The 26838-nt window shown below is 36.0% G+C and overlaps 1 protein-coding gene across 7 annotated transcripts in view; it reads right to left on the bottom strand.

Moving 5' to 3' along the window:
- Window positions 1–26838, bottom strand: part of CADM2 (cell adhesion molecule 2) — a 666627-nt gene that overhangs the window by 276790 nt on the left and 362999 nt on the right. The window contains exon 1 of one of the 7 annotated variants that reach the window (XM_067001493.1): window positions 4390–4432. The exons of the other annotated variants lie outside the window; for them this stretch is intronic. Coding sequence (XP_066857594.1) covers window positions 4390–4417 — 28 coding nt within the window. The 5' untranslated portion in view covers window positions 4418–4432. Of the gene's footprint in view, window positions 1–4389; window positions 4433–26838 lie in introns of those variants that run through there. 7 annotated transcript variants of the gene reach the window in all.

Below are 26838 nucleotides of genomic sequence, written 5' to 3'. Positions count from 1 at the left end.
CCCACAATCAAACAGATCAGGAATTTATTCCACAAAGCTTTCAGTTTAAGAAATGCATCCTGTGCTCCATGGCACCTATCAACTCACTTCTGAGCTACCCTAAGATGGGTTTGATAGCCTGCAAAGATTTCAAAGTTTCCAAAACTCTTCCTATTTGTATCTTAAATTGTGAGACCCAGCTCTGTTAGCTTTCTGACTTGAAAGGCCAAATATGTTTGTTGGAAACAAACAAAGAAAACAACCCCCAAAATCCCAGACCATACAGTTCTGTGCTGTTTTCTAAAAATCACTGTCCTTAGTTCTTTGAATCTGAATGGCACATTCTCATGATGGGAAGATGATAGTCCTTCAGAAAGCTGAATAAACATAAGACAAAAGCTAAACATTTCTGACACATCAAGATACATTTGAAACATATCATTAAGCAAGACAATTGCCTAATAGATCATCATAAATTGTAACATTGTCACTCAGAAAAAAACTCTGCATATAATGAACAGGGGAAATATCAAGCTTTCTGTTTTCATCTCATTTTTCTAGGAAATATAGATATAAAATATGGATGTTAAAGCTGTAGGAAAATATGGATGTTAAAGCATTTGTCCTACAGTTATCTGCAGACTTTCTTACTCTTTAGTGAGTAAAGAAACAAACAATACCCCTAGATGTTACTAAACAATATCCAAAATACAAAATCAAGCTGCCCAGTCTACTCACACATTTTTTTAAAAGTATGTTTAGTTGCAAACTTCTATAAAGACCAAAACCTTTGTCCTTAAATGGTCGTAGACCACCAGAGTTATACAGGATTAGTCTCAAAGAAACTGGAGACATCATCTGAGCCAGAGAATTTTACACTATGTAAGACTGAGCTTAAAAAAAAGTTTAGGATACAAACACTGAAATGGGCATACTACATCAAAATCAAAAAATCAGATGGATAAAAGTCACTTAAGATTCATATGTTTGTTGACTTGGGCCTGGACCATGTGCAGGATATTAATCTGTAAACTGGTGGGAAGGTGGACTGGAAACGTTTACAAGTGCAACATCCAAAAGCCAGATGTGTAAGAGACCAGTAAGAAAAATCAGAAATATTCCCATTGTCAGTCAGTGTTTCACAGATGCTTCACATGGAATTTCTGCATGTTTTTGTGAGACAGTCATGGTCAGCAGTTTACTTCCATCAACATCACCAAATGTAGCAGCTGTAGCAGAACAGATGTCCAGCCTTGACTTAGAACAGCGGATGCTTTCCTCAAGTGTATCTTCAATGGCTGATCTTGTCACAGCATCCAGATGCACAGGAATTCTGTGATTGCTCAGATGTTGGCTAGCAGCCCTCCCTGTGCCTGCGAAGATGGGCACTTAAACACTGCACCATTTCTCTTAAATGCTGAGAAGATCTTTGCATCAAACAGATATTTCAGACAAACGCATAAGGCATTGTGTAGCTGCTGGGCTAGTTTTGTCAGTGAAATAACAGCAGCTTGGCTGCTCTATGAATTTTTTTGGGGGGGCATTTAAAGCACTCCTATTGCAATGCCCAAATAATTTTCTCTCAGAAACCTCTCACCTTGCAGCAACCCTGTGTATATGCAACAATTCAGCTATGTATCAGGTCCATAAAACAGTAACAACCCAGGAAACAGAAAAGTGACCTTTCCATAAAGATCTTAAGCCCTACAATGACACACACCAGGAGTTACTTCACCCAGGTCCAGTTCACATCACTTGTGAGAACCCAAACTATCAGCACGAAGCCACCTCATGTTCTGTGGGATGACAAGCATCACAGTGAACAGTGTTTTGTGATATAAAGAAGACTTGAGAGGATGATACTTTGCAACAGTAGGCTATTAGCCAGTTCGCTTGGCCTGTGGTGCTGCCAGGATAACCATAGGCAAAGCATTACTTCCTAATGATCCTCTCTGATGAGATGTATGCCAAGCTCTGATATGGAAGGGTGAACATCATGGTATAGAGAGATCGTGCAAATGAAATCAGCACGGTGTGTAGGGAAGCTAAATCCAGGCTCGTGAGGTGTGATATATATGGGGTATGAATGCAATGGAAGATATAGCCATATTTGTTACTGATTCAGTCTTCAAAGTTGGCAGATACTGGATTTTCATGACAACGTACCAATGTCATCATATTCACGAGAACTAGTAATTTTTTACTTGTCACCTGTGTGGTACTTAACTGAACCAAGTGATTTGGGCATCTCATGATTGCAGGGACTGGACAGATGCTTGTTAAGCAAGTTAAGCATTTTGTTTTTAAAACACTTATTTATGTAATATATTATAAACACCGTCTGTGATGTTGCATCTAATCTTAGCTTAGCTGTTATTGTTTTCCTTCCAATTAGAGAACCATCAAAAGAATAAATGTATCACAAGTATTGTGACCCAATACACATTTTGAAAGGGGTAAATTGTTTGGCTTAAGGAGTCATAACAGTTGCCAGGAACAGGGTTTGACAGAACTACAAGATCCCCAGGGCAGCAATCCAACTTTTAGTACTGCCATGTTACCAAAGCCATACATAATTTTCTGACAGTGTCAGATTTAACATTCAGCATCACTATAATTTCTGTCCTAATTTACAAACACTTTAAAGGATTTGTAGTCTCTTAATAATATTTCATTTGCTGTAATTACAGTTCTTTTAATGCGTTATATCTGTTTCTGCATTACAGTAGTGTTCTTGTTCAGCAGAAAAAAGGAAAAAAACAAACACCACCACCACTAACGTACTTTTATAGTGCACCTCAAAACTGCTAGATAAATGAAGTATGTAGTAATTACTCAGATGCTCAAACACAAGAGGATGACCAAAAGTTCCCCACAAAATAGTTCATCAGCTCCATGATTATTTCAATAGCCACTGTTTATCTGACAGACTACCACACTACTACAACCTGCATACTGTGTAAAAGTAATGGCAAGACATTAAACAGGAAGAAATGTGTCAGACCAACAAGCTTAATTGAAAGTGAGGAGATGGAAAATTCTAATTAACTTTGCAAACTAGCTTTGCCTTTGTCAATTACCTTAATTGTACTAGTGAAGTACAGGTTACAATCTTTACTAAAATTTGAATCACAAGATCATGCCTGAAATTGCTGAAAGAAAAAATAACTTCTGAATGCTTCTTAATTATGACAACGTGTAGGATGAAGCAGTATCACATCTGTTGAGACACACTATTTCTAAGGTTAAAACCTTTTGAAGTTTATCTACCTACTCAACTGATGTAAATAGTGGAAAATTGGGATGTCATTAATAATCAGTATTTTAATGCAATATTTATAAGAGTTAGGTATTCCCTAAACCTTGGGTTGTTTACCTAAGAGTAATCCTATTTCACTACGAATTCTCACAGAGGCAATGGAACAGCCAGGGAAAACATACAAGGGATTTGCCTTGGCACTGCTATAGCAGCAGCTGCCTGAATGGGGGTCAGCAAGAACAGTTCAGATGTTTTTGCAAATAAGACTGTGTAGCCACAGCTACGTTTGGTGCTGGCAATGGTTCACCTGCTGAAGGGGGGCTCAGTTTGCACTCTGAAGCACACACTGCAAACATTCTAGAACGGGAAAAGTTGGAGGCTCAGGTGAAGAACACGGAATCAGCCATCCACATACACTCTGCCCAGTTTCAGAGGCTTGGCAGATGTACCTTAGGGATGGGACATGAAAACTGCAGCCCAACACTGAGGAAAAAAATCTTAAAGCACTAAACAATTTCCAAGTTCAAGTCTAGGCAGGACCTACAGTCTCATTAGTACCACACATTACCATAAATAAATAAATAAATGCATCTCCTTGCTCATATCCTTATCCTCAAGGCCTATGAAAGACTACCTCCTTTAAGCCAATAAATTAAAATAGCTTCTTTCACCTCTACCATTTTGAGGGAGGTTGACCCAGCAGCCAAACACCCCCTGCTTCTCTCCCATGGGATGGGCAGGAAACGGAGGGCGAGAAGCCTCATAGATTGATAGAAGGACATCTTAACAGGGAAAGCAAAATTTACTCCTTCCCACCAGCAGGCATATATCCCTCCACTTCCGTGCACACAGGGCCTTAGCACATGTAGCGGTTGCTTGGGAAGGCAAACACCATAACCACAAACATCCCGTCCCCCCTCCCTCCTCCTTTCCCCTAGCGTCTATTGCCAAGCAGAGCAATGTATGGTATGGGTTTATGTTTACATCAGCTGTCCTGACTGTGCCCCTTCCCCACCTCCTGCCCACCCCCAGCCAACCAGCAGTGGGGATGGGGAGGTTGAGGAGCCAGCCAGCACCAGCACTGCTCAGCAACAGCCAAAATGCTGGAGGGGCACCAACACCTTACAGGTCGCAAATGCAAAGCACATTACCGTAGGGGCTGCACTGAAGAAAGTTCATTCTGTTCCAGCCAGAACCAGTAAAATCTAGTAATAAAAATATATATATAAAAAATAAATTAAATAGTAAATGCAGCCATGACTATCAAAAACATGCAACCTTTATCAGAGTAACCCCACAAAATCACCTATTTAGTCTGTAACTTTTTGATGATACACACAGCCAGGATACCTATGAGAGAAAAATATTTTTTAGATCTCTTAATATATTTTAGATCTCTATCACAGCCCTGCAAAACAACTTGGGATTCATCCAGAAACTTTCCTGAAAGTAATTACAAAAAGGTTTTCAAAAGCTATTTCTATCAAAAAGATGGAATGCAGGCATAGAAACACAATAAATTCAGGGTAAAAACTGCAAGCAGTTGGAAATATAAGCAAATGAAGATATAGAAATCATAACTAAAAGGAAAAAAAAACTTTAAAAATAAATCATACTTTTAAAAAATAAAATGATTCAGCTATGTATTACCTATCCTCACCATTAAAATAATATTTTTTGACAAATGCATATTTTCATGAAATGTTGCCTGTCCCACTACAGCACTTCCCACCTAAAAAACAAACTTCACATCCCTTTGGTGAAAATTTCCCTTCTGTCTGCAACTAAAATTAGCCTTGACACCAAAAGTTACAATGGATCTACTGCCTTTACATAGAAAAGATAGATAATTTTATCCTGCTTTTACACATAAGAGTCCCAGCTAAAAATTATAAAGTCTAATTTCTCTCCTTCTTAGTATATGAATTTTATCTGCTTAAAGTTCCAGCTATCCGGTACCTGGATTAAGTACTGGATGGGACATCAGCTAGATCAAATAAAGTCCTCCTGTATCTCAGAATACCATATCATATAATCCCATTCATAGAGCTATCGGTCATCATCTTTGCTTGTCAAGGATTCCTACCATTGTTCCTGTTGAGCTCTATCTCCCTCAATAATGCATTTCAGTCAAATGAAAACAGAGCTTCTTACAAACAATTTGTGATTCATTGTGTGGCATGGTTGCTCTAAAGGGGGCACCCTGTGATGACATGACAGTTTTTGCAAATAGACGTTGGGACCACACCACTGTCCCATGAAAGGATGACTTTTTAATCAGTAGACATAAGAAAAGGAGACAAGTATATAACAGTACATTGAATCTTCAGGAGGAAAGGAGTCAGGGAAGATAAGCACAGTGCAGTTCCTGGGAGCTTAAAAAGAGGAGAAAAAAAAAAAAGGAAGAAAAGAAAAAAAGTGCTTTTGATAAAATATATACAACAGTTCATTTAGTAGTCTATACAAGTTTGAAAGTCCAAGAGTAATGTTTAAGACTACTTATGTCCCCTAGAGAAAGGAAAATTTTATGGATTAAATACTTTATCCGAAAGAGAAATAGATCAGCTGCCATACCACAACCTTGCAGCCTGAGGCAGAAATACTCGATATATTAAATTGCTATATAAACAACCCATGTCTGAAAATAAAGCGCTCTAAAAACTAGAAGAAAAAAAATCCATTGAAAACAGCATCTAGATTTCTCTGAAGTTCGCTGGAATATACTCTGAAATATAGGCTATGTGAGGGACCCATTTGGCTTTCAGATACATAACCACAGTGTTGATTCAGTTTTCTTTAGTGTTTCATTTAAGAGAAAAAAAAAAATAAACTTCCTAAATATCAGTATTTGAGCAGTACTTTATACTGTAACATTACTAGGTTTATCTCTCTAGTCTTCTGTTTAATTAAACTGTGTTTTTAAGATACAGGCACAGCCATTCAAAAAAAATAAATAAATCTTACACTCTGTTCTGAGTTTGTATCAAACCTCTTGTTTTTTTAATAAGGCTACCTGCAAAAAGTGAAGCCTTTAAGGTATTTCAATGGGATTACAGATGGCCTGCTAATTCTGCCATTAAATTAATTCAGGGAAGCTCTCCACTGCAGTTACTTCTGCAACAAATAAGACTCAAGTATAAAAGATGCATTAAAACGTGTCTTGGTCACAATGTAAATGCAGAGAGCATTACAGCCATCTCATCTCATGGAGAAGACAGACAAGGAAGACTGTAGCAAACTGCGTACTAGAAAAACATACATATTTATTTTTGGCCTCATATAGATAGACTATTTATTTTGCATTTGGTATATGTAAGCTAGAGGGACATCTATTAGACCCTTTTAGACCCAAGCTACCTTTTTTTTTTTTTTTTTCTTCCCTCAGGAACTCAAAGTTCAAGGCAGTGGAAGAACAGAATAAATGGTATTTGTTCCACAGACAGGAAAAATAGTATTAGAGAAACTAAGCAAAGGCAAATGTCTCACAGTCAGTAGATGGCAGAGATGGAAATAGAACTCCAGCACTGTCAAGATCACTCTCCCCTTTCAACCTTGCCCGTACAGTTACAGCACATGAATCAATTAAATAACTTCCTTTATTGCAGAATCACATGCATAACCTTCACATTTTAATAATTCTGTAATATGACTGAAGCACTTCATGAATGAAGAAGAGTTCTGGTAATGAAGTCAGGCTGTCTGGGTCACTCATATCCTAAACAAGGCTTGCATCTAAGTAGATGTGCAACACATTTACTTCAACGGTAAAAGGGATGAAGTCTTCGCTTACCCAGCATCACATTCAATGAAGTAATAGCACTGGGATATTAAAGTAGATAAGTACTGTAAGCAACAATTCTCTTCCCTTCCTCCCTAATGCAGAACGCTAGGCTATATGTAGAGAAGAGACATTTCCCCTCCCCCATCATTTAAACTGCATAAACTATAATTTTAGTAAATCAAGCAAAGAGCTAATCAAGTTTTGATTTGCTAATTACTTCTCAATTTGATTAGAGCTGGCAGCTAATCATCTCTGGAAATGTAAAGACAATCTTTCACTCACATTTGCAAATCAGGATTTTAGTGTAAAGGAACTGGATATTGTTCACTACATCCTCATAATATTTTTTCCATATTTTAACAATTTTAACAATAAGCCTTTCATTTTATTTATTTACTTATTTCTGTGGCGCTGCTCTGTATAATAAAAACTCTGCAGAACAGTACGTGGCCCTGGAAGCAAACCACTGACCGGAGCCATAGTATCGCTAGCATTAAAGGGGTGTGCCTGCTATATTAAGCAAACACAATTCAATTTGAAAGTATAGTTCACATAGAAAAAAAGGTATCTATGAAAGAGGAACAGACCAACACAATTTCAAAATTTAACATTTTTAGAATAAACTTGGAGATGTTGCACTATATCCCATGTAGAAAAAAATATATATACACATATATACATACACATATATACATACACATATATAGTTTACTGTATGCAGAGTGAACAAGTTAGCTGAAATCATGAAATTAAGAGTATGGTATTTCATTTTGTTCTAAAGCAACACTGTAGTGGAAAAAAATGAAGAACGGAGTTCTGCTCTGTTTGTTTTTAGTGAAGAGTTCTTTGCATGGTGTACCCAGTTAGATTTTTCCTCTTTTGAGCCGAGCATAAACACCTTTCCAAAACCACTAATTCTCTGCTGTTCCTCACTGCCTGGCTGCCGCAAAGTCTTCAAACATTAGTTGTGCTACGGGAAAGATGTGAAGTTAATGCCCTGAAAAATGTGTTTTTATAGATATCACAACAGCAATTTCTGGCCACAGTAAAACCTGAGCATACTTTGAGTGGTAGGCAAGGCCTAAGTCAGGTATCTCCCTTCACACACTCCCAGCTGTGCCTTCCCTACAGAAGACAGTATAGAAAAGATCAGGACAGGGTGATCCTGCTTCTTGACTGTCCTCTACACCATCCACAGCTTCAGTATCTCTCAGTGTGGAGTCCCGTCCTTCACCTAACCAAGCCTACCCAGACTGAACCACTGCTGCTTCTCTGTCTTCTCCAATGTGAAAGGTAAGAAAGGCAGTCATGACATCTCCCCCATCCAAGCAGTGTCCAGCCTTCCCTCCTGGAAACCATACACTGTAATGTCACTTGTCCTCAGCACATCTTCCCTGTGAAGAAGTTCTTATCCATAACATAGTCCTTGCTTCCTTGCTTTAATGTCTTTAGGTCTACATTTGATGTTTAAGTTAAGCACTTCAGCCACCAGACTAATATTAATCAAGTCATCCGCAAGTTATCATTCCAGATCCCCATCTCCCCCAGTCACACAGTATATTCAGTTCCTTGTGTTACCCAGGCTCCCTTTAATTCCAGCACTACCCCAAAGCCTAGGGAGAGCACGAGCAGGGATGAAGCAGCAGTGGAATAAACAGTGGGCAGCAATCCTTGAGGACTGCTCACAACATTTGGGAAGCAGTGCAGAGAATGGTACAGACAAGGCTAGCCAAGTGAAATTGTAAGGCTTGCCTTCTTCCTCTCTGGTTTCACACTTCAGGATCTGCACCACTAGAGAGACCTACTGAAGCAAAACCACAGCTGCGTGGAAAAGGACAAAATGGTGTGAAATGACACTCCTTCGATTCAAATTAACAAGGAAGGGGGCATGCTAATAGTTTATACCTAATTCACTTTTCAAGTAATTTATTTATAACTAATCCACTAAATTACTCCTGTGAAAGCTACCTATCCTAATGAAGACACAGAGGAAAAAAAAAATAGAAACCCTCCAACTGAAGAACTTTTTTTTTTTTTAAAAAAAAAGGTATAGTGTAAGTTCAAATAATTACAAAAAAAAAAAGAAAAAACACAAACAAACACCATGAAACAGGTCCATTTTACAGAAAACACATTTCAAAGAAAAAACTCAGAGCCTGTCAAAAACATTTTGCTTGAAGTTTCTCCTAAAAAGTACTTGGATTGTTTTCTTTTGCAATTACCTCTCACTTAACATTTTAAATGTCTTACATTTATATGGGAGACTTTTTAAAGATAATTTTAAAACAAAATTTTTACTGTCATTCAAAAGAAATTTTAAATAATTCATTTAATGAAGAAATCCTAATAGTGAGGCTTTGTTACGAATTTGAATGATTATTCTATATCCTCCATGAAATAAATTATCTATCCAGCTGTATCTATCAGTCAAAAATATCTGGTATTACAAAAAAGAGGACATAAAAATTGACTCTATTGTCCATAATCTGTGTCTACAATAATTTTCTCAGAGTTGTTGATGTCATTGAATTACTGTTAACACTTTTCCCCAGAAAAGGCTTCCATCTATTTCTGCTTCTCTCTAATCTAACACCAGAATACTAGAAGTCAGTGTTTTGACGGAGGAGAAGGAATACAAGAAGCGCTGATTAACAGTGTCACTGATCCTTTAGTTTGACAGACTTCAAATTTTGAGTACTATCATTGATTTAGAGTTGCACATTACAAGAATGACTGATTACTCATAACTGATATTACCATCAGATGTTTTACAAATTAATCATCAGTACATTAATTTTTGAACAAATTAAAATGCAAACATTCAACTCTGGCTTGTACAATGTAGTATTTATATATTTTAATAATAAATTTTAAAAGGTAAGGAATTCTCCATTTTCTTTACTGATTGCTATGAAATCACAGCAAGCACGCTACTACTCTGCTTGTTCTTCAATTCCCCCATAAAATAATTACACATAAGCTATATTCTTAATTACCCTGAAATTGAATTTGGGACCAGAAGCTAATAACGGTAACAATGAAATCTAAAAAGTAGAAGTGTATACTTTTGGACATTTGATGTCTCTTGTAGTACACTATATAGCAAAACACCAACTACCCCTGTGTCGTACAGTGCAACCACCTTTGAATCCAGTTTCAAATACAAGGAAAATGGAGAACATTTTCCCTGTGATATAATGTTCTAGGCATTACCCATTAAAAGTGTTTAATTTTAGTAGCCCGTTGTCTAGTACGTCTTGTGTCAGAACACAAGTACCAGATGCTTTCCAAAACATCCTTGAAAACACAAGATAAAAGGACATTGGAAAAACAAATAAATAAATAAATACATAAATACCATAATTCTACACAAACGTTTAGTTCTGCTGTTACCAGAAGCAAAATCTAAACTTCATTATTTGTGATTTTGGCAGTCATTTCAGAAACTGTAAAGCACAGTTAGAAAATAACTTATCTGTTTTAATGGAAACCACATGAAAGAACAGTGCTTATATTTGCTAGCAAAGATCTTGGAAAAAACCATTTGTTATTATTCTATTGATAAATCAACCTGCATTCAACCTAAACTACTAAGTATCAAGCAACTAGCAATAACATTTGCCATTTCATGTTTAAGTTACACTAAAATTTCAGTATGAAATATATTGTCTACAGAAAGGTACACTTACAAAGTTTTCAAAGCCTCTGAAAAATACAGTTGAGATGATATCTATTTAACCAGCTATTTTTCAAACATAATAAACCAAAACTAAAAAAAAAAAATGTCTTTGTAGGAAGTTATAACACTAGCACTCTTTTTCCAAAGATGAAAACAACTTTGCAATTCAGTTTGGATAGCAAGTGCTTAAGTGCCAAACACTCACTGCAAGTCTTTTAAACAAATCAAATCAGTCCATCTATTTGATCTCTGCAACTTTATTCCTTCTTTAGAAAAATGAAGATGTTATGAAAACTAAAGACTTGCACACAAACACACACACAAAGAAAGGAAAAAGAAAAGCTGGTGGTAAACCACTAAGAGACAGGGTTTAAGCTTTTTTTTTTTTTTTCTCTTTTCTCTTTTTTTTTTTTTTTTCCTGAGAATGCCAAAAAACAACAGAAAATAAGTAGGTTGCTTTTCTTGGGAAAAAGTACCTTTCCTAGCAAATTCCGTTTACTTGTTGAGAAAACCAGTTCAACAGTTTTTGTTCCAGCCATTTCTCCCAATAATCATCTGTGACAATTCATGTAGCAAATCACTGGAATGATTCATATCTATAGTTTAATAAAAAATTCATAACTTAAATGAACTGAGGAACCAGGATGTTGACAAGCTTACTTTGCAAAGAACAAAGAAATTACACTAAGGAAAGATATGAACTCCAGACCCTTTATCACACATCAGATTTCATAAGAACGCTAAAAGTTATGAAGTCTACTATCATTCCTTTAACTTCAAATGAATATTCCATTCATTAGCAATTAAACTGTGTGGTGAATGAAAAATCTCCAGAGATTTAATTTTTATGCATCTGCAGCCATAAGAATCATAGTGGAATAGCTGTTAAATCTTCTTGCCCATTTCTCTGATTTAAATGTTAGAAATGAGGATGTTTTACATTTATTTTTTATGCTAATGCTGGATGTCTATTTCTGGCAGTTCTAAAAGTTCACCTGCGCTTCAAAAATTCTTCAAGTTCTTCAATGCATCCTGCAGTTTTTCATGTTACTCTCCACTGAGCCATTCCTTGATGGAAAGTAACTTATTTGGGTGGAGAATGAACCTCATTTTGCAAATTGAAGATCCTGCTTCCCAAAGAACCTTCATCAAATCCACAGATGGTTGAGAACCAATTTAGTGTTCACATCCTTAGCCAAAAATAAGTGGACTTCTAGATGAAACTATATATTGATAATATGACTAATGGTCAAGGGATATAAAGAATTTACAAGAAGCCAATATATATATATATATTCCCTGGAATATTTCCTTTTGGGAACTTATTAGAAAGACAAATAATTATTTTATTCAATACCATAACCATTAGAAGCTTAATGGCTATCAGATTAGAGTAAGATTTAGATAGATGTAAATTAACACTCTTGCTTTCGCTAGTTTTTTGTTTGTTTGTTTGTTTGTTTTAACATACATGACAAAATTCTAACAAGAAATCAGTGATTCACTGTAGCAGGAAATTAGGAAGCAAAGTTTAAATCCTTTTACTTCAAGTGAAGCAGTTATTTTCCAACAAGATTTCATCCTGTTCTTGTTTACCTATTCTGTAGTGTTGCAGAACACAATGCTGTGATATAGAGAGAAAGCCATGGATCTTCTCCTTAAACAGATCTTTACCTCCTTTATAAATTCAGTTTTCACCACACCTGTTAACATAGTAAGTCAGGTAATTCTTGCGGGCTGTACGAATTGCTTGCTCACATTCACATTAATCATTCAAGTATCTAATAAGATACCTAGTATCAAAACATGACACTATTAAAAAAAATCATAAATATTTTAACTTAAAAAAGTCATCATTTTCCATTTCACCAAGAAGATGTGTATAATCTTGATATGGTAATGTAACTGTCCTAATTAACAGGTAATGGGATACTCTAAGTTGAAACGTGCTTTAACTGTTCCCATGTATGCAAAACATATAAATAATCTTTGAAGATGTACATCAAGAGAACAAAAAAAACATTCTTTACTCTGCAGTTAGCTGACAATGAACTAAAAGTTATGACAATTTCTGTTTGATTTTATAGTTACAAGAATGTAACAGTGTTGAGAAAAGATAGGTCACCCAAACTCAGCATACTCCAAAACATGATAGCTCGGCCACTCTCCTAAGACAGAGATTCAGAAATCTGAATAGTTTTAGGAAAATAAGTCCTGAAATCTTTTGTTTGAAACTGTTCTGTCCATTTGAATAAAAAAAAAAAAAATCTCAAAGTGCTCCCAGCTTTATCTCTTTGAAGTTTTTTTTACCATCTTTAAGATAATACGAATACCTACTAAGAAGGGACTTCTTTCAGAATTAAGAAGTCCACTACCTATGCCTTGTTTAGTCTTACCATATCCTCTTCCTTCCTCTTAAGTTTCCATATACATGGCTCGAGTTATAGAAAGCTTTTTGAGAATCTAGCTTACAGTTACCAATAGCTCCAAGAAAAAATAAATAAATAAATAAATAAAAAGACTTACTTGAGCAAGAAATTGGACTTGAACTGAACAAAGAACTATAAGAAACATTGTTTCCCAAACACAGACATATATAAGTATCATCTTAAATATGGGCTGCATTACTGGATTATCTAGGATCTACTCTGGATTATCTTGGTACCTTCAACCATTCTCTTTCACAGACAGAGACACATTATGTTTCTCACTAATTTACTTGCACAATTATTACTGCTTTGAAGCAAAGCTGAGGTTTGGGTTCCTTTAAGGGATACTTGTGTTCTGTTTCTAGACATATGAAATGAGTTGAAGAAGAGATCTAACAATTAACTGAACTATTATCTTTTGCTTCTTTACAATAGCCTAGATTTTTCTATATCTCTCAATAGCAGAACAATTAAAAAAATATATTGCAGCTTTTATTAAACTCCTCACTAAATAGATCACCATCATTTTGAATACATCTAACTCCTCCCCCACCACTTCCTCTCTCCTAAGTCTATCAAACCCACAGATAAGAAACAGTTGAAGAAGATACAGATTGTAGGAACAAAACACAGCTGTTTTCTGTTGCACCAGAATTGATGTGAACCAGCTCTCAATCAAGAGCAAGCAAGCCCTGACAGGATCAAAGGACCTCTGAACTAGGGAGTAACATCTTGCCTTGCACTGTGAAAGAGTGCACAGAGTTGGAAGACTAAGTATCATAAGGTCATACGAATGCTTGCAAACTATTGAACACAGCATTTCTGGCAATATCATTTACAGCAAGAAGGAACTACTGGCATAACTAAAAAGAGATTTTTCAGGCATCCCCAGAATAAACTAAGAGAACAAGTAACTTGGCAGAACAGCAGAGACTTCTGCATATTTTTTTTTTTCCAGAAAACAAAGATTAACAAGTCGATATATATTATTTCTACATTGACTGATACACAAAGATAATGTCTAAACAGCAACTGTATATAATTTAGGAATAATCGATACGTACATGCTCCGCAGAGACAGATTATTTAATTCTAAGTATTTTTGCAGTTGGCATTCCCTGTTAGGCATTTTTTCTTTCATTAAGATTCTACATAATTTGATCAAATAAGGCAAAGTGTATACCAGCAGGAGACTGAAAATGAGTCTTGCTGATTCCAAGTTGAACTTCTCAGGAGGACTGAGGTGTTCATAGAAAGGGCTTATAAACACGTTATAAATGGACACAACACAAAAATAAGTGAACAGAGATGTAAACTGGAAACTTGCCTTAGTATTGAACATCAGGAAAAAAATTCTGTCACATTGGCAAATCTATACAGGAAATCCCACAGTATTCTATATTTTCAAGAGGAAAGGAAGTTAAGTGCCTTCATGATATTTACCGGTAACAAGGACACAACTCAGAAGCACAGTGGCATCTAAAAACAAAAACATTTTGGCCCTTTTCATTTGGGATCAGCAACTCAAAGCAAACAGGTATGTTCAATCATTTAAAAAGAGGAATATTTTCATTAGATAATGATGCAAGTACTAAGTTTAAAAGTCTAACCGCAACAACATGGAAGTTTTTCTATGGACTTTCAATGCAAACATTGAAACAGTCATCTTATATTTTATTTCCCCTTCTCTAAAAATGAGATGCTACCACTACCACCGGTTGGTTCCCCCCTTTTTTTCTTCCCCTTTCTAGATTAAGAAACCAACACTGCCTGTCATTCCAGGAACCCAGTACATGATGTGATCTCAGTAGAACTAATCTTGCTTATAAGGAAAACGTAGTTGCTTAGTTCATCATTTTTTCTTTTATTTTCTTTCTTAACCTTTACATTTGTCTTTTTCTAGCTAGTACAAATTATGCAATCTATAACTACCCTGGTGGCTTGATAGGGCATTATGAACAATAATATGGCAGCATAAAATCTAAGTTGCTTTTCTTCTCCAAAAGAAACTCAGAAAACTATACGTGTCTCAGCAGAAGACACATTACCATGGCTCCTCTGCCTCAACATGGTTTCACATATGGCAGTGGTGTTCGTATATTTTGGATAAATTAACAGAAAGAGCTGTTAGAGCTTTGAGGCTTTATGAGAAAAAAACATTTCAAAATTATGCTCATCTCCAAATAGCCAAGCCATAACAAAAGTGCTATGAAATAGCTACAAAAAAATGCACCAGAAGAAAGACAATTAAAGCTGGCTGCACAGCATTTACTGAAAGACAAAAAGGAGGGAAAACTGCAAGCAATGTTAATCAAAGTTATATTTCTCTTCCATGTATCTACAAATTTCAGAGTCCTAAATCTAAAAGATTTTTTGGATGACTGGAGAAAAGTTTCTTATAGGAATGAGACCACCACAGATTGCTTAAAGTCGTTAACAAATAAAGGTTCGATAATACACATTTAACTCAATTGTTTAGCAACAAAAAGATTACTGGAGTTGCACACAAAAACTGCAAGACATTTAAACCTCTGCATTTTTGCACTTCAACAACAAGTCCTAATGTTATGAAATGTCATAATGAGCAGTTGCTGAACCAGAAAATCAAAGTAAAAGATATGCTGTTCAAGATTTGCTGTTCTTGATGTTAGATAAATTCTTAAAAATCATAACACAGAAATGAGGTACTGAGGAAATAAAATATATTACGACAGCCTGGTTTACTTGTGCTTAAAATTTATCTAGATATTAAAAATAAATAAATAAAAAATAAAAAGAACACTGGGTAGCTCATCATGGCAACATAAGTACATTTTAAAGTACTTGTCTGTTTTCCTTATCTACCATCATTTTAATATGTTTTAAAAATATTGAAATGTTTATTCTATCATGTATAGAAGTAGCATCTGTTATTTCACAAGTATTGCAAACTATTGCTCCATTCTGGATTTCTTTTCTGAGAAAATAAAAGATAATTACCCTTCATGGGTGACATATCTGATTTATTCCACACAGATTCATTTCATTTCATTGTAAATTATACTGTTTAATTCAATATTTTGAGTACCCACTATTGGAAGGGACATCTGGGAAGACCTAGCAAGAGATTTGCCAAAGCAGACAGTTAGAACTTGCAGTGAATTACGCTCATTAAATACTGTTTATAATTATTTTCATTGGGTGAGTTGTCACTTTGATATCGTCTGATCCCTTCTACTGTTTCTGATCCCTTCTTCCTAACAGCAGGCATGTTGCAGGCATACAGTTTCTGAGAGAATATTTTTGCAAGCATCTTCCTTTGTTGTGATTTTGAATCTTTATTTTTATTATAGGAGTCCAAGGTCAATATTATCAAAGCAAATATATGGAAATCGAGTCTTAAAAAGACTGCTATCAGTTGCTTCCCCTCCCTTCACAAAGAAAGAAAAACAAATACATTCTGCTTTAAATTTTACGCTCTCATGCAACAAAACTGTATTATAAATTGCACATGACAGACGAACACCCCCAAAGAATCTCTCTGGGTGCATGACAGCTGAGTTATATATTAGCCAAATATGATAGAATTAAGTGTCACTTTATATTACTTTCAATAAAACTGATGAATAGATTAAATTAAGAAAAATGCAAAAACTCTGTGAAGTTTTCATTTAAGTTGACCAAAGCAAGAAAATGCAATGCTGAGAATGTCAGTCTACTCATTATTCAGTAATGCTACTTCTAAATATTGCGTATTATTTAAAAGTACATAGCAAAATTTAAACAGCAGTGTATGCATTTTGATTTTATAAGAATACAATCCACACAGTTATAAGTTATAGTGCCCCCCTAAACAGCAAATCCTTGTAAGAACAATAAGAGCATAGTTTGACAATCAACATAGATTTTGAAGTGGTCTTATCAGAGCTTCTCAGTCACTTAGCCAAAAAGATCCTCAGTGAACAGGTGGGTGTTTGAAGGGTTACCTAAGATTTATAAAAAACATGCACTGTAACACAAGAAAAGCAGGTGCCAGAATAAAGGAAGTTTTTGGGAACTCAGGGAACATTTTAAGGAAAATTGGAGAATGACAGACAATATTTGTACTTTTGTAGGCCAAAAACCTATGAGATTTGGAGCTAAAATACTTAGACTGATTTAGCACTGCATGTATGTATTAAAGAAGTATCGATACCTTGCTAACACATGAAGCAGCATGTAGAAAATCAGGCAGGTTCTAACTACCCTGTGGTGAAAGGAAAAGGATATATGTATATTTTTAATACTATTTTTGTCATTGTGTATTTCTTACCCTTGCAGCAATTAATGCCACAGAGAACAATACTTAGAGCTCATCAAACCCTACCAAAATATTTGGAAACTTTTACTAGTAATTACTTAGGAATATCACAAAAATATTAGTAAAAACAGTGAAAGTTCTGAAAGCCATATGCATCGACGCAGAATATTTTTGTAGGAAAATTAAATAAAAGTAACACTAAAACTTTTAAGTGTAAAATAGCTAATTCTTATGAGAGAAGCTACTGGAAATCATCAACTCTTTCATGGCAATTCCTATGCTCTAAAGTTGATGGAAATATAAAATAGGAGAAACAAACTTTCCAAAAAACAAGAATCTAACTGATTCAAGTTAAACCTGTTATGTTAGACTGTTTCTGGAATTCAGCTAGTCACCTACAAACAGTGTAGAATATAAGACTGATGTATTCCAGCCATGAAATATCATATGGCTGTTATACTACTCATGCACTTCCTATGCTGCAATGATAAAAGCTGGGACAACATTCATCATAAAATGCCTTTTTTTTTTTTTTTTTTAAAGCATAAGAGAATAATTTGCCCTTTTAAACACATACAAATTCAAAAGGTAAAATACTGTTTTGGCATCTCTTGGAAAGCAGCACTCACTGTTTGTATCCCTTTCTTCAGGGTTACACACATCAGCCAAACAAACTTTAGCCACTAGTACCATGAAGAGCATGAATGTGGTCACAAGAAACACAGAGAAAAGGTGGCAACCCAAGTCCAAGGCCTTTTCTAGTGTGCGGCAGAGAAGAAATCTCTCCTGAGCATCTACCTTTCTCCTGAGACAGCGCTTGCTGCAGACCACAACTTAAAATAACTACAGAATCTCATAGAGAATGATTTCAGGGTTTTTCCCTTTTTAAATATGAACAAAAATGCATAGTAATTGTGTAGTTGTATTAGTTACTATAGACCTTTCTCTAACGCACAACGAGCAGAACTTTGCTAGTAAGTTTTTAGCCTGTGCTGAAAAAATGACGTGTTAAATTTATTAACAGGGAAGACTTCACAAAGTGGTACAAAGATAAGAAAGTGTTAAGAAAAAACTGCCTTTTCCACTTTGAGATCACAAATTGAGTGCAAACTTAAGCCTGTCTAACTATAATGGTACATACGCTTCTTTACTGCTCAGAACCTGAGAGCATAAAAAGGGAGCAGCTCCTTTTGAGTTTGTGTTAGTCCTAATATACAGGAAACCTGAATGACAATTCTAGTTTGAACCCAGAACCAAGAATTTTACTGTAAGTAATTTTATAAAACATTGTCACCCACAGGTAGAACCAAACAGAAGTATATTAGGACATAGTATCTCATAGACAGAGAAAAGCTGAAGAGACAAGAGCCCTGAGAGGATTCTTTAAATTTCAATACTGATTCATGCTGCTGTGATTCAGTCAAACTGTTTTGTCTGCCTGCAATATGAAAATGTTTTCCTTTCTGATAAATTACAATTGGAATAGGAGTGTTTCCATTCTACAGGGAATGAAAAAGGCCCCTTCAAAAATAAAGAGTTGTCACATAGGCATATCAGTCCTTATAGGAAAGTTAGAAGTGTTCAAAAGCTATGAGAATTCAAAAGTTAAAAGTATGGCTAGGGTAGAAAGCATACGCTCAGACATGGTGTAGGACACTGTAAAACAGATGTTCTAAGACAAGTTGTCTGAAGGCAGTGGTGCAATGGAAAAAATGAATTAGACTTCCTTAAATACTGCCATAATTCACAGCCTGGAATAACAGAAACTGTGATCTTTTTGAATAAATTGCTCTCTTCATGACAACATTTGTAAGGTTTCCTACAACCAGCTATAGGAGAGCATGTATTCTTGTCACAAAAAGAGTGCAAAAATAGGACTTCCATTCCACTGAAGAATGAAAGTGCATTTTGAGACCAGTACCACCAAGGCCAATAGAACAAAACAATGAAAATGATTAAAGTTGGTGAAACTTACTTTATAGCTTGGGGGTTAGAAAAATTGGCAAGATACTTGTGTATACACGTCCATGCTAACACATGCAGTGTGCTTTTTAATCAGATAGTTAAAGCCTGGAATTGAACATACTGAAACTAGCATTTGTTCAAACAAGAAATTTCAAATTCAATAGGCTGACATTTGCACCACTCGAGACTAGGCAGAATTACTATAGTGATCTGGATTCTCAAAGTAGCGGAAAAAGGATTAAATCAGCTTTGAATATTCTTTATTCAGGGCTTGCTGACTGTCTACTAGTGCGTGCAGAAATGTATATACAAAGCCTTTTAATTTTGACAGCTTTTGACCAACATAGAGCAGGCATTTATTTTTCTTGTGTGAAGTATGTGGTTTTCCCTGAAGAACACAATCTAAAAATAACCATAAACCCACAGAGGAAAAAGCTTTCAGAAGTTCATGTAGGCCAAAAACATTGCATGATTTAAAGGGAAAGGTTGAAGGGTTTTTTTTGTGTGTTTATTTTTTTAGTCTCATCAAATGCTTGTATGCTTGTTTTCTAGACCAATATTAGGTTCCCAATATTGGAAGGGCTGTGAGAACAAGTCACTTCTACTCCCTATCGTCTGTTCAAGGATACAAGAAGATGAACTCAGTTTTCAGGGTAAGATTTCCATTGACTACCAGGAAGGCAGAAGAAAAAGTGAAATCCATCTATAAAAGTTAAAGCAATTGAAAAGATTATCTCAATCCACTGTGCAATCTCTCCACATATTTGTGAAATATCAACAAACAGCTTTACATCTGTGCAGAGGGCTTAGATAAGTAAACACTTGAGTCCCTTCCAACCCTGTATTTTTGTGATTCAGAACAATATTTCATTTGGGGCGGGGGGGGGGGGGGGGGGGAATAAGTAATATCAACAGACTTGCATCTAAATACCAATAACCTTTGTTGTAAGGAAAGTAAACTCAACTTAGGCTTCTGCCTGTTTACATTAGTACTAAAAGGTGCAGTAATAATTTTGTTCTTACTGTGGAAAACACAGCTGGAAAACTTTTCTTTTGTTGGTTTTACTTATGTATTTTGTAGCTTTATGTTCTTTTTCTAAACTGATGTGAGGATCCATGTCACAACTACATTGGGATTTCTTTTGTATTTCAATTGCTCCATAGTGTCCTTATTTCTCACCTGGTTGTTTACAGCATATGAAAAAGATGAGGCAGGTGTTGCACAGAAGGCTGACATTCCATCAGCCATACACTGCTCTCTGGTCAGCATCTGTTTTTATATATTCATGAGGTAAAGTATTATTGTTAGAAGAGGTTTCCAAAGAGATTCAGAAGTAAATTAAAGAAGCTACCCAGCTGGTGATTTTAATGAATAGGTAAAAAATAATGAGAAAGAATAATCAGACACAGTACATGATTTCATTGGAAGTATCTTCTCATTTTCTTAAACAAAGTACGCATTTTTAAGGTTGGACAACAAACCAGTGTCCACCATGAACTTAAAATTAATTTACTGCTTCTCTGACTTAAAACAAAATATAAAATAATGTTCTTAAAATCCATGTTGGGTTAGGGGTGGAGGAACTAAAAAAAATAGCTGTTTCTCTTACACGCCTGAAGATGATGCATCTGGAATACCAAGTATGTTCTACCATTATCAGAAATCTAATTAAAACAACTCAAATGTGCAAAATTAAAAACTAAGAGGAAATACAAAATCTGTCCAAGCTCTTCATCACAAACTGGGGGGGGGGGGGGTAAACACAAAAAGAACCTGACTAGCATTTGTTATTTTTCCTGCATTTCCTGTGCAAAAACAGCTTGAGTTATTTCTTCATCTTGAGAATTTTTGATTTTTGCTGCAGTTAAATTGTTCCCTAACAAATAGCACCATGTTGAAGATGATCTGGGGCCTGACTGGCCAAGTCGAACGTGAGCCAGCAGCATGCCCTTGCAGCGCAGGAGGCCAGCTGAAGCCTGGGCTGCAGCATTAACAGGGCAGCCTGCACAACCACAGAGCTGAACCTCCTTGCCCTCTGTTCAGCCCTTGTGAGGTGACACCTAGGGCACCATTTTGAGCTTCCTGGTGAGAAAAGCATATTGACACACTGGAGAGAATCCAGTGGCAGGGCACCAAGTCAGTCAGGGGGGCAGAGAAGATGGCAGACAAGGAAAGGCTGAAAGGTCTGGGCTAGTTCAGCCTGGAAAAGCGTTGATCGGAGAACACAGTGAAGACAGAGCTAGGCCCCTCTCAGGGGCACGTGGTGATAGATGATATGGCAAGATGCAATGGACATGCTGAAGTGTGGGGAATTCCAACTATATATTACAAAAACAAAGGAGGAGGAGTTGTTTGTTGTTGTTGTTGTTTTGGTTTTAAACCATGAAGTTGGTTAAATACAGGCCCCAGGGAGGTTGTAGGATTTCTGTCCCTGGAGTTGTCCAAGCCATGACTGTACACAAGCCTGAGCCACCTGATTTAATTAGACATAGTGACCTCTGAAGGTCACTTCCAACTTAAATTATGGCCCTACTATTCTATTAAGGAAACATCCAAACAACTTTGACAGTGTTCCAACTCACTAAGGACTTAGACAAGTTTTCTTTGGACAGTAAAAATAATGAAGTTTGTTTTCCTACGTATTTGTCTTCCTTGCTCAGTAAATCTCTTCCCTCCAGCATAAAAATTCCCATAATCCTTCCCTGAAACACCCACAGGAAAAGAGGTGCAACACACACCACTATTAAATGGGAGCTGATTTTCTAGCTGGCATATTTGTGCTGATCAGCGAGTTAGCTGCTTCCAAACAGAATACAAATCATCTTGCTCGCCATGATAGACAGCTACTACGATTCTCTTGCCAGTGCTGCTCCCGTGAAATTTTGGGCACTGAGTATCTTGAAGACCTCTAACCTTTTGACAACTGTTTTTGAAGCTATTGGTTTAGAAATTTCCCAAGATGGTCAGAAGGCAGGCGGAACACACAGCCTCAGCCTCCTCAGAATCGCTGCAGACTAACGCACATCATAAGCAGCTTGAACTATGGCTCTGCTTGCTCCATGTGCTTTCTGACATCCAGTGTTGCCTTTGGTTTGGGTATGTCAGAAGCAGCCTTTGTTTTACTACAAGAAAGAGTAAGGTGTGCAGAAGTGAGATATTTCCTTATTCTTTTGTTTGCTTATGTCAAAGGTCAGAAACAAATCCTTAGATGCCAACATTCATTTTTCAAAAACCGAGATAAGTCAGCAATCATGAAGACAGCATTACCAAGATTGCTTTAAAAACAAACAGCCATTCAAAGCATATCAAATTTTTTAAAAGATATTTTAAACCACCATTTTTTCCCCAAATTTTTTTTTTTTTTTTTTTTTTTTTTATAGTGCAGGCAGTGAAAGTCTCTAGGATATAACAGGTGTAAGTGAATTGTAGCCAACTGCAGATCAAAATGTATAGGAATAGGGGAAATTCAGTATTATTCCTCTAGCATATTCATACTATTTCATATTTCTAATTACATAAACATTTTTAAATATTTTTTCATGTATCCATGTTACTGTTACGTAATAGTTAAAAAGAAATAAACTTCTGTCCAGCCAGTTATTCTTTTATTTTAAAATGCTGTAGAAGTAAAAGGATTAGTGAGAGAAAGAATACTTTTTGGAGGATGAAAAGGCTCTGATACATCAAAATCAAGAGTTTTATTTACAGATGCTACATTTTTGCTTTGATGTAAACTAGCATACTAATATTGGTTATTTTACCTGTTTTATACCCACAGTATGTGCTATTGTGCTTGACAGCATAATTTCACTGAACTTGTTGAAGAACAAATATATTGCGGGCTATTTGCTGCACAGGTACTTCCAAAGCAAGCTTAACACTTGTATACAAGATCTTGTTTCTTTCACCAGATTGCTTTTCAGTATCAAGTGTTCTTTTAATGGTGGTTTTAAGCTTTTCAGATTTTCTAAAAGTCTGGACAATCATCAGGGTCTTCTAACATGTTCTTACTAAAAAAATCTTTGTTTCAACTGCAAAACAATTCCACAGACAGAGATTCCTCCATTAACAGAAATCTGTCAACAAAAAGAAAAGTCTTGCTACATTTTTGTTTTATTTTGAACAAAAAACTTGGCTAGTGGCTGGCTATTGCTTAGCACAGTTTGCACAGAATGCTAACTCCAGCCCCGTGCAGATATCAGCTCTTTACTACCCTTCTCATTCCATTCCCTTCATAAACACTGTCAGCAAACTCAATAAATAAGTAATGTCAAAGTGGGGTTGTCTTGGGAAGGTGATTCAAGGCATAGAAGAGTCAAAGCGAGGCTATTCTGCTGAGCGTCTTCATCATGCATCACCGAGTATAAATTCATCTATTGAAACAATCACCTAAACTCTGAACTAGAAGTGAAACAATTTTTGACTCTTGTAGTGCAACTCTGCTTGAGTAATTATTCGTTATCTAGAAACAAGATGTTAAAGTACACATGAACATTCTTTGAAAACAGCACAATATCTCATTTGCTTCTGTTGTATTGTTGCAGGATCTCTAAGGTCTGCAGTGATGATCTGCACATATAAAATGTTACACTATGCTTATCTTTATATTAACGCATTCCACATTATGGAACCCATTTGAAGGCTTCTGAAACCAAATTTAAAGTTTTTGAAGGTTAAGACTCGGCAAGTCTGCACTCAGACTTGTTTCATTATCCTGTTACTCTGAACTCCTTGCTTTAAAGCAACTGAGACAAAATTAATTAGGGTAAGAAGAAATTCATGCTTCACTTAAAAAAAAACCACAAACAATCTCTAATATACAATTACTGAAAGCAACAAATAGCCAGTGTTTTGTGTTTTAGATAATAACACTTGAATAAAACTGTTCAGGTCCACCAGTAAGGCACTGCACCATCTACAATCAACAATACAGGTGGGGGAAGCCTCATTTTCCCCCCACTCCTAGATGTGACAAATTCTTGCTGTCATAGAGCTTCATTCTCCCGTATTTCTTTTAATCTCCCACTGCTACAGCCTACTGCCTTTTGACAGTTTTTATGTTGAAGCTTAAAGAATCAAGGTAAGAAGCACAATGTAGAGATGAGATGGAAAAGGGATCCATGGGAGGAAAAGGAAAAAGGGTTCAAATACATTCTTGGCTGCAGAATTCAGAACAAGTTTTTTGTTTTACTGTGTCTTATGGTTAATTACACTTCATAATGTTTTCTTTCCTGTTCGCTGTTCCATTACTAGGATCATCCTTCTCATTTCTTATTTCATGAAAGACTTCGTTCTCATATGGATGAGCAAAGTGTCCTCCCTACCCCCTAGCACTTGCCTGTCAAGGAAAAACAGAAGAATCTATAGGCCCTGACAGCTTAATACAGTTAGATTCATTTCTCAGTAGAGATAATATTGGAAAGAATTTGTGTTGGTTGGCTTGTTGTTGCTGTTCCCCCACCCCCCCCCAATTTCTGTTGCTTTTGTTTACTTTTCTAGATTTGTTGCTATTCTAGATTTTTGGTTTTGCCCTCCAAGCAGATTATAATTTGAAGTTTCAAAAACACATTTACATATTCACATATACACACTATGTGCATACAGTTAGTCTCCATTGCTCATACATCCAAAGAGCAAAAAGTATTAATGAAGGAAATGAATGGAAGTGTTGTCTCTTCCAATTTTCAAAACAATTAAAGTGTTCAGTATGAATGCTGAGGAGCAGTAATGACGATGCATTTTTACATGTATTTAAAGAAAGGAGAAGGCATAAAGTTACTTGGAAAAGGCATTTTGTAAGTGGCTATTCCTCTTTCAAACATACTTTCCATGAAGTACATTTTTCACATCCATTACTAGTAACGTTAAGAGCTAGTTAGAAGTAATTGAGCAAACTACTGATAGGTGGCTGCTAACAAGATGCTTGATGCATGAAGTTTCTCACGTATGTTGCTAAATTACCTTACAATCTGGATACTCATCTCCTGAAGTCTGAACTAAGTATTCGTCAGTATGGAGTAGAAATACCACTTATTTTCCTAGATACATGGTACATTATGCAAAATTGCATCTTCCTCCTCCTCCATTGCAGTTCTCCCATCTTCTCCCTGGTGATCTGTCCAGTATCTGGCAGTTCATCCCTACCCCTTGCCCTGCAGCTCAGAAAGCTTCTCTAATTCAAAAGCATAGGAAGAACTGAACACAGTGGCTCTTGGAAAAAGGGAAGGTCAGTGGCTGCGTGTCACAAAAAATCCATCAGTATTTTGTATGGCTTTTTTCCCTTACCTTCTATCATTCAGAGAATAAAATGACACCACCAATTTATATATATACACAGAGATAGATCTATATACTATAAATAGATAGACAGATCTCCAAAAGAACATTTAGTATTTAGAGATTTGCTGTGAGACCAGTGGAAAGGGACTGAAAGGTATCCAACACTTAAATACCAGCTCAGCAAATAACATATCCTGCAAGCTGTTTTTCACTTTCTCCTTTGTTTCACTGAAAGTATACCATGCTAAGTGAAACAAAAATACTTAAGAAACGTCTTTGTCATTTCAATTCTCATCTGAAGTTCTTCTCCCCCTCCCTAAACTGTTTTGTTACTTTCTATGCAGCTCTAATTATGCTGATACTGTTGGTACTTCCTCCATAATCATGGTACTGTTGCAATGGTATAAACAGCCCAAATGTCAGAGGGCTTGAGATGATGGTCGAGACCTGTCAAAGAGCACTAGAAGCAGCAGTAGAGACTGTGCAGAAACTATACTGCTTGCTTGAAATCATATCTAGATAGTTTGCAATATACTCTTAGCAACTTGATTTAAAAATCTGAGATAATATTTAAAATATTTGTTTAACAATGCAACGCTGACAGTCAGGCTTATGTGACTCATCTAATTATATTGATACTATGCTGGTGTTCCTGAAAGAGATGACACACTTTTAAGCATCAGCAAAATAAATTACCCTATCGTTTTCTCATCAACAGCCTGCTATCTTCAGCTTTTACAACAGGAATGCATGCTTACATGGATCTGCATTAAAAAAAAAAAAAAAGCAGATTTCAATGAAACAAAAATTATATATACAACATAAATCCATTTTCCAGAGCACCTCCTCTAATTACTGAGGTTTCTCTTTATACCTTTAGAGCTAACACACATGAAAGACACAAATGTCTTTGGCTGATAAGTGAACTCTTCAGAATATTAGTTACAACGACACCTGAAGTGAGTGCTGGTTCTCAAAAGCCATCTCTGCTCTTACATTTCATCTGTTATCCCAGCTTTACTTCAGACAAGAGCTGAAAGTGTGCATACTAAGGAAATCTGAATTTATTTACCACTCAAGCTTTCCACTGATATTTTCATCTACATTTAAACTACTTTCAGCATAACCAAACAAGACTCATATGTATTGCTAAAACTACTGTCTAGCTTTGCATGTTGTTTTTTTTT

This window comes from Anser cygnoides, chromosome 1 (genome assembly GCF_040182565.1).
Source record: "Anser cygnoides isolate HZ-2024a breed goose chromosome 1, Taihu_goose_T2T_genome, whole genome shotgun sequence".
NCBI classification, from domain to species: domain Eukaryota; kingdom Metazoa; phylum Chordata; class Aves; order Anseriformes; family Anatidae; genus Anser; species Anser cygnoides.
The sequence above is the reverse complement of the archived record's forward strand: the minus strand, read 5'-3'. Positions and strand labels throughout refer to the sequence as shown.